The following is a 9,371-nucleotide window of genomic DNA, read 5'->3' as shown; positions in this document are numbered from 1 at the left end:
CAAGAGGAAACAATGTGTTGGAAGGCGACTGAAAAATCTATATTACTTTATTTTTAATTAAAATAAATATTAAACGCCATTAATTACAATAACTCAATAAAAATCATTTAAATTAGTCTGGCCTACTCATTAATGACTTAAAATCTACATATCTTCTCTTCCGTTCCCTATAAATTGTTTGAGTTGGGTCGTTCACATTTCAAAGCAAAGCCACACTACACCAACCGTCACTTCTTAGAAAGCAAATCATGTCTAATGTCCCCCATGATGCAAAACCGGACTTAAACTCCACTCGGTGCACTGCAAATTTTCATCCTACAATTTGGGGGCATTATTTCCTTTCTTATGTTCCTAGTTCCACGGTATATGCATTTTTTTATGTTAAAATAATTTTTAATAAATATCTAAATTTTATATTTATTTTTCTATGAATTTTTTCTTTTTTTTTCTAATGAAACAAAATTTTGTTTTCGACTTTTAAAATCTTTTAGTCCATAATAAATTAATAAATTTTATATTTATTTTCTGATATTTTTTTCATTTGTTATTAGTTCCTCTATTTAAAAAAACTATTAACAAATGAAAATTTTTTATTACAACATAAACAAAAAATTTAAGTATTTATTTGAGATCACAAATATATTTTAATATTTATTTTACATCTATATCCATTTTACTTGGGATGAATCTAGTTATAACTACTGAATTTCATCATCATATGCATATCAAATTTCAAATATATATATATATATATATATATATATATATATATATATATAAGTGTAAAACATATTTTCACCTTAATTAACATTTATATATTATTATGAATTTGTTTGAATAAACTTCTCCACAATCATTTCTAAAAAAAATAATAAGAAAAAATAGAATGAATTTTAGCATAAGTTAAAATTAGCTCCATACATGAAATAATTTTTAAAAACTCTTTTACATTATCTTCTTTAAAAGATTATTTTTTACTTATACATGTTAATAACCTTACTTCATTTTTTCTTTTGATTCTCTTCTCCTATAAAAGTAAGAATTTTATTCTGACAGATCTTATGTAGAAGCATAATATGTGCTAAAATAAAATGGTTCAAATGAAATATTGAGTGTACTTTTAAAATTACATTAGATTTTATACGTTGAATCATGTGAGGCGTGATCATATAGAAAGAAAGATTGTTATTGCATAATAAAATTACATTAGATTCCTATTACGTGTCCAAGCTTTAAAAGAGAGGAGTGCTAGTGATATATTATTTAACATTTTTATCTAATACATTCTTAATGATTAACTGAAAATTAACTGAAATTTATTATAAAAAATGAGAAAACTATGAGTGAAATCTATTCATTGGAATGCACTTGTATAATTTTATTTTTTAAATAAATTTGAATTAATAATAAAGAATGAAAAAATTACTCAAAAGAATACATTCATTATATTGTGTAATTGGTCAAGTATAGAATGCATCTATAATAGGTGATTCGCCTATAATTGGTCAAGTATAGAATGCAACTTGACTTTTGACTTTTGTCAAGATCAATAAATGTTTCATGTTGTGCTAGACTTATATATACCTTCTTGCAGGAAGATGATAGCCGAATAAAACAAGTTCAGATTTTAAAAGAGCACGTGAGGAAGATTCTTGTTTCGCCGATTAATAACAATTTGTCTTTTAAATTAAATTTTATAGACACAATTCAACGCTTGGGTGTTTCTTACCATTTTGAACAAGAAATTGATGAACTGTTGCTCCAAATTTATGATATTTCAACAAAGGACAATAACATCATAGGTCACGATGATGATCTTCAGCAGCTGGCTCTACTCTTTCGATTGCTCAGGCAACGGGGATATCGCATTTCATCAAGTATGTCTTTATAAACATTGCACCAAAAATTACATTTCAACATTCCAAGAGTAACTAAAAAAATGACTTCTTATCCTTATCATGCATTTTGTTGGAATCTAATCATCAGAGGTAATTTATTCATTAATTACAATTATTAGATTTCAAGAAAATAAATAATATAAAAAGAATAACTTTTTTTAAAAATTATTGTTGGAGTAACTTTATCTCCCCTTAATAATAATATATTGTAGGTTAATTGTCATATATATGATCTTATATTAATTCCTCATTCAGCTGGTTTAATTTTACAGTATTTATGTACAACCCCACAGGGACATTTCATTACATTATATCTTTGTTTTTGTCTAAGAGTGTAGTTGAGTCAACTTCATAGGAAAAATAAATCCAATTAAATTTTTGTAAAATAATTTAATTCAAATTTGGAGATTATTGTCACCCGACCTAAATAGAAATAACACAATCAAATTCAAAACTATGTTAGATAAAAATAACAAAAAGCTAAAAAACTATAATTGATCTCTAGTAGCTAAAAACTAATAGTAATCGAACTTGGTAGACTCTTGGTGAGTTAAGAATGATGGTGACAAAATTTGCTTTAGTTTTTGGCTATAGCTTTTTTTGTGATGCAAGATGAAAATCACAAACTTTCTCTCTAATTAGCAAATCATGAAATGCATATGCTTTTTGTTAGGTTGTGTCAAGTTTCTCAATTTTTGAAATTTTCCCAACAATGTAAGACCTAATCTATTACTATTAATAATAAAAAAAAAGGTTTGGTTAGGGACACATGTCACTCTCTCTCAATAAAAAATTCCCTTCAAATCTTTTACTTTTAATAAAAGAAGATTTGGTTAGGGACACATGCCACTCTCTCTCTCTAAAAAAAAATCTCTTTAAAACTTCTTTTTTCAACTTTTTGCTCTCTTTCTTTTTTAAATTTTCCTTTTTTATCTTATCTTTTCTTTTCTTTTATATTTTACTTATAAGGAAAATGATATCTACCATTCTATTTGCCAAAAATCTCTATTATAATAATAATAATAATAATAATAATAATAATAATTATTATTATTATTATTATTATTATTATTATTATTATTATTATTATTATTATTATTACATATATAGTAATATATTATAATTTAAAATATTTTTTTATGAGAAACCACAAATATCAAGAAGTAATTTTAATCAATAATTCATCATTTTGGAGGACAAACTCTTTTCTATGAGTAGTTAATACAATTGAATACCAAAAAATCAATAATATTTTTATGTATGTTAAAATCCCATAAAATTATCTTTACTTATAAATTTTATAAAATAATTTTAAATAATGTGATAAATAAATATTTTTATTAAATAAAATTTTTATTCTGAGGTTAAAATTTTATGCTAAAAATAATTTAAATATAATCAGTTAGTATAATTATTAAAAAATAATATTTTGACTCTATGTTCAAAAATTATATATACAAAATTTTTATTAATCGATATTTATATACTAATGTTAATTTTTTTCAAAAATATATAAAATATATTATAATAAATTTATTAAATATATTTTGATAAAAAATAGTTTAAATTACCTACTGAATAATATTTTTTAGATTATAATTGTAAAATAATTGAATGATTTTATTTTTTTAACATTTGAAAATTATAAAATATTTAAACATCAATTTCTGATACCATTTGCAAATATTTAAAATAAAATAAAATATAATCATGTGACTATAATCAAATATATTTTCTTTGTTTGAATACTCCTACTCTTTCAGCAATTTAAAAAATTTTAAACAATTAATTATGTTTCCTCAAAATATATTTAATCTTTATAAGACTTCACATTTTTTTTTATAGTAATGGGTTGAGTTTATGTTATGAATTATTGTATTTTATGTTTGATTCAATTTAATGACATCTAAAATTAGTTTTAAAATTAAATTAGACAAAAATATATATAAAAATATATTGTTTTAGAGAAATAACTATTTTTATATATACTAAATAGAAGTAATAACCATTTTTAGTGAACACCGATGGACACGAGGAGAATATGCCTGACGTCGAACCGAGGACGGTAGTGGGTACACAATTTTATTGAATTTTATTTTATCATATAATCATCTTGCTTGTTATCATGTCTGATAACAATCTTATATATTTTTTGGTTTAAATAATTACATATTTGGAAAAATATTAAAATACCCTTTTGTCTTTTAATAATTTTATTTTTTTGTTTTAATTTTTTTAAATTAAAAAATACTTTAATTTATTTACATATCATTGTTAGATTAATTTATCATATAAAATTATATTATTATGTACAAAATAGTTTATCTTGTTTTTCTTTTTTGTTGTTGCTGCTTGTAAGATACTAAATTTGAACTTCATCAGTGACTACTCCTATTTTGCATGATATCATGTTCTTTTAATATACAAATTTGCATCATATTTGTTCCTACTAAAAGATTTCCATCTTATTGTTATGTTTTTATTGACCACAACAAATTATAGTTTTGACTTATGCAAATAATATACTCACCACGTTCGAAAGCTATTAAGTCACCCGTGCGGAGGTATGAATGCCATTCTAATTTGACATAAATGGGGGCTTACTCTCTTTTAAACTGAACCAAGAGAATTATTTGATTCCAAATAACTTTTTGCCTCTAGGATCGGGTTGATTAATTGGGTTTATAGGGTAACACTACTTATATTTTTTTTATATTTTAAATACGATAGCATCCAAGCATATATAAATTATAATCCTTATATAATTAAATATATAACTTGGAATTAACTCATGCATGTGTTTTTTATTTATGAAACAGATGTATTTTACAAATTTAAGGACCAAACTGGAAACTTCAATGAAAGGCTAGCCAATGATATACAAGGAATGATGAGCTTGTATGAAGCATCTCAACTAAGATTTCATGGAGAAGAGATACTTGAAGAGGCACATAATTTCACTCACATTCAATTATCTAAGTCTTTAACCACCCAATTAAGCCCTTATCTCGAGGCACAAGTGCAACACATCCTAGTACAATCATTTCACAAGGGAATGCCTAGGTTGGAGGCAACATATAATATCTCTTTCTACCAAGAAGATCCTTCCCATGATAAATATTTGCTATCTTTTGCAAAAGTAGACTTCGATATTCTGCAAAAACTACATAAAAAAGAAGTCAGCAGTGTGACCAAGTAATTTCTTCCTTAAAATTTGATATTTTATTTTATAAATGCTTAAATATACTTTTGTTCCATTAATATATCACTTTTTTGTTTTATTTTTGTTCTTGTAATATACATAATTTTGCATTTTAGTCTTTATAATATTTTGTTCATTTTAAGTTAGTTCCTTTGACAACATAAATGGTAGAGACTAATACAAAATTATTCGAAATATTACAAGGACAGGAATGAAAACATTGAGTATTTATTGAAGACTACAATAAATTAATGAAGACTAAAATAACAATTTTTTTACAAGGACTTTCTTAAAATTACTTTTATAAGGATCAAAATAGAAAAGAAGTAGTATAATATAGGAATCAAAAGTATACTTAACCCCTAAATAAATAAATTCAAGTCTAAGACATTTTTTAAAGAAATTAATATTTAATTTGGTGATTAGGTGGTGGATTAAGGATTTAAATGTGTCAACAAAGTTGCCTTTTGTACGGGATAGGATTGTTGAAGGTAGCTTTTGGATTTTGGGAGTCTATTTTGAGCCGCAACATTCTCTTGCTAGAAGGATAATGCTAAAAATAGTTGGCATATTGACCATCATTGATGACATGTATGATGCTTATGGAACAATCGATGAACTTGAGCTTTTTACAAATGCAATTAGGAGGTTAGCTACATCAAAATGACATATACTTTATATATTCACTTTATTTCTTCAAATAAATTAAAGCCAACTTTCTATTGACTAGCAGGTGGGATATTTGTTGTTTGGATGATCTCCCTGAATACATGAAAATATGTTATACAACACTTTTGGATTGTTTTGAAGAGATAGAGGAAGAGATGGTAAAGAAAGAAAAAGCATACTACATTAAGTACGCTAAGAAAGAAGTATGGTTAACTTTTTTTTTTTTTTAAATTTACAAAGTTACGTTGAATTTTCCCTTATTGTTTATTTTTTCAATTGACTAAGAAATTAAGTAAAATGTATTTTCATACCATTTGAGCTTTTTTCTATTTTGGTTGATATATTTTTCATTCAAAACTATAAAGTACATTTCCTTATTCTCTAAATTTTCTTTTTTTATTTTGAATTTTGAAAAGACCGTAGAAAGATGATCTTTTGTCAAGTGAAATTAATGGTGTACATGAAACTTTTTCTCTTTATTCTTACAATAATTTCACCAACCCCATATCATAACCAAACTTTATAAGAGATTTGAATTGGCTGCAAGTGTAATGGTGCAGCTAACAAAATGTGAGTTGTCCTGGCATGTTTGATTTACTTTCAAATTTTAGCTTTTTAAAAGTAGAAATCAAGCAGGCTCTTGGTTTCTTCTTCTTAGACTGATTAACTTTACTTTTTGGAAGTACTAGTATCCAATCATAGGATGTTTTAGCTCCTTAGGAAAAAAATGTATATTCCTTATCCATTAAAAATTGTTATTATAACTTGAACTTTAAGCCTTAGAACCTAAATCTCTCATCTATTCCTATATGTATCATTTGAGATACACTTGCCTAAAAAAATATTCTTGTAATCAAACAAAAAAGTATGGAACACATTTCTCAATATCTTAATTTTGTATTTTGATTTTAGATGAAAAGACTAGTTCAAGCTCAGATGACTCAAGCAAGATGGTTTCATTGCAACTACACGCCAATAGTAGATGAGTACATGCAAGTTACAACTATATCAAGTTGTTACCCTATGCTGATAATCATATCTTACATTGGCATGAGAGACACAACAGAGGAGATCCTCATATGGGCAACAAGTGACCCAATCATTGTTATAGCTGCTTCAACAATTTGTAGGATCATGGATGACATTGTTGGAAATGAGGTACGTACTAGATACCAATTATTTTCTCCAATATTTGGTGAATTTTACATTGATTTCACTATAAATAAATGGAATCAATGTTTTTTATGGGACTCCTATAAAATACTCCTCTTTATAAAAAAAATGCATTGAGAAGAAGTAGTAATAGCACCGCTCTCCAAATACTTGAGCTATTAGGTTTCATAAGACCATTTGTGTAAAAACAATTATTTGAGTTAAAAACATAGATGAGACACATTAATTTATCTTATGTTAAAAGAGCTAGTCATTTTGTATTCCAAAATTTTTAAACATTTAGGAGAGGAAGACTTAATAACAATTTTGATAATACCATTAGCAATTGTTACTCTAACTGTTAAATGTTTATTTCATTACGATTAACTTTTCTTTTATTTGATTTATGTAAGGTTGAGCAAGAAAGAGGACATGTTGCCTCAAGCCTTGAATGCTATATAAAGCAACACAATACCTCAAGGAAAGATGCCATTGATCAACTACGCAAGATGGTTGACAATGCTTGGAAGGACATCAATGAGGCATGCCTTAATCCTACTCAAGTACCAATGACTTTTCTTAAGCCTATTGTCAACCTTGCACGCGTGATAGACGTGCTTTACAAAGACGAAGATAACTATACAAATGCAGGAGGGGTAATGAAAGATTACATTCAAGCTTTACTAGTTAATAATATGTTTACTAATATCATTTAGAAACTTAATTCCTTTATTATGTAATATTATGTTGTTATTTTTGTTTGTTTTAGAAGGTTCCAAGTTAACACTTTTAACTTGGAAAATAATTTCTTATTTAATGACATTTGTCATACCTTATTATCGTTTTAATTAGCTATATTACTTTTAATTGGCTTTGTTTCCTCCTTTAAACATATCAATATTATCTTCGTTTAATTAACTTTATTACATTATTTTTATTATCCACATGATATTGGAAATAATGCGACCTTTTTCTAACTATAAAAGGGGTTCTCTCACTCCTCATTTGACTCACCAAAACTGAAAATTCCCTTCTCTCCTTTGTTCTTGGGTTTCTCTATTATTTATACTTTTCCACTTGTCTATTTTGATACCTCAATTAATTTGAGATGGACTTGTTAAATCCTTAAGAACTTATGCGTTGTGCAGATAAGTCGATGATGATAGTAAATATCACATGTCTCAGCCTATTTTCTTCATGTATACTATGCTTCATGAGTTGGAGAACGAGTCGAGGTTCATGATCATTTAAGTTTGCATGTGGATTTATTGTTAATTGTGATTTATGATTTGACTTACCTAAACCAAAAATTTTAGGGACTTAAGTTTGGGTTCAAATCTTAACTACTCTAACTGTTTATTTTGCTCCCTAATTAATCTTAATATCAATTATTATGGTAATGAGATATCCTTTTAGTTTGAGATATCCCAAAGAGTAATTGGATGAAGGATTTTGAAGTTGTTTCAATTTCAGTTTTTTTTTATAAAAAAATTTAGAGATTTTGGGAATATGTTTTGGAGAGGTACCAAAAATAAAAGCAAGAGAAAATTACCAATTTTGACCTAAAACATAGGTCTTTATTAAATTTTTTTTTGGAAGTGGCCTCCTATGACTTCAATATTTGTTATTAAAATTTCGTTGTGCTATTAGTAATTGCAATGTGGTAGATTTCCCCTAAGGAGTAATTGGATAATATGATGGGCACTATATATGATTTTCTTGTGGTGTGTTTTCATGACAAATAATTTATGAAAAATGTGTTTTTTTGGTGTTGTATTTTTGTTCAAACTTTGTTTTAGTCCTATACTTTTAAATTGATAAATTTAGTCCTCTAACTTTAAAAAATATTTGAATTTAGTCTCTTATTAAATTTTGTGACGATAAAAAATCACCAATAAATGTTAAGTTTAAATTGGAGAGGGATCAAATTCACATATTTTCAAAAGTTGAACGACCAAATTCAATTTAAAAGTATAAGGACCAAACTAAGTTTAACCGAAAACATGGGAACTAAAAAAATGAACTTTTCCAAAAAAAAAAAAAAACTCAAGTTTAGCATGTCCAATGGGACAGTTAGCCAAAAAAAAAAAACTCCAAGAACATGTCTTAACGAGAATTGTATGTTATTAAGAAGTTGAAGAATGAAAAACAAATAATCAAAGAAACCATAGAAATAATAACAACAATAATAATACCACCATCACTTCTACTAATGACAATAGCATCAATGAAAAAATCAAAGAAACTTATCTTTTGGGGTAAGTAATGAAATGGTTAGTCAGCCGAACAACAAACCCATAAATGTAAGTGACAAGGATGTGAGGCATCCACAAGTCTAGACAATTATTGTCAAAACTTCTTTCCCTGAAAATAATGTAGTATCAATTACAAACACACCACCATTTTCTACAACAAGACCATGGGGTATGCCACCATTGTCTAACAAATTG

General features: G+C 26.2%; 1 protein-coding gene across 1 annotated transcript; it reads left to right on the top strand.

Annotated features, from left to right (window-relative positions):
- Positions 1-216: 216 nt before the first annotated feature.
- LOC114379554 (probable terpene synthase 2) lies at positions 217-7,824 on the top strand. Its single transcript, XM_028338230.1, has 7 exons — positions 217-362; positions 1,595-1,877; positions 4,718-5,093; positions 5,527-5,748; positions 5,834-5,972; positions 6,682-6,927; positions 7,335-7,824. Exons 1-7 carry the CDS (start codon positions 249-251, stop codon positions 7,635-7,637), a joined length of 1,683 nt encoding a protein of 560 aa, XP_028194031.1. The 5' UTR covers positions 217-248; the 3' UTR covers positions 7,638-7,824.
- Positions 7,825-9,371: the final 1,547 nt, after the last annotated feature.

This window comes from Glycine soja, chromosome 12 (genome assembly GCF_004193775.1).
Source record: "Glycine soja cultivar W05 chromosome 12, ASM419377v2, whole genome shotgun sequence".
In the NCBI taxonomy this organism is placed as follows: Eukaryota; Viridiplantae; Streptophyta; class Magnoliopsida; order Fabales; family Fabaceae; genus Glycine; species Glycine soja.
The sequence above is the reverse complement of the archived record's forward strand: the minus strand, read 5'-3'. Positions and strand labels throughout refer to the sequence as shown.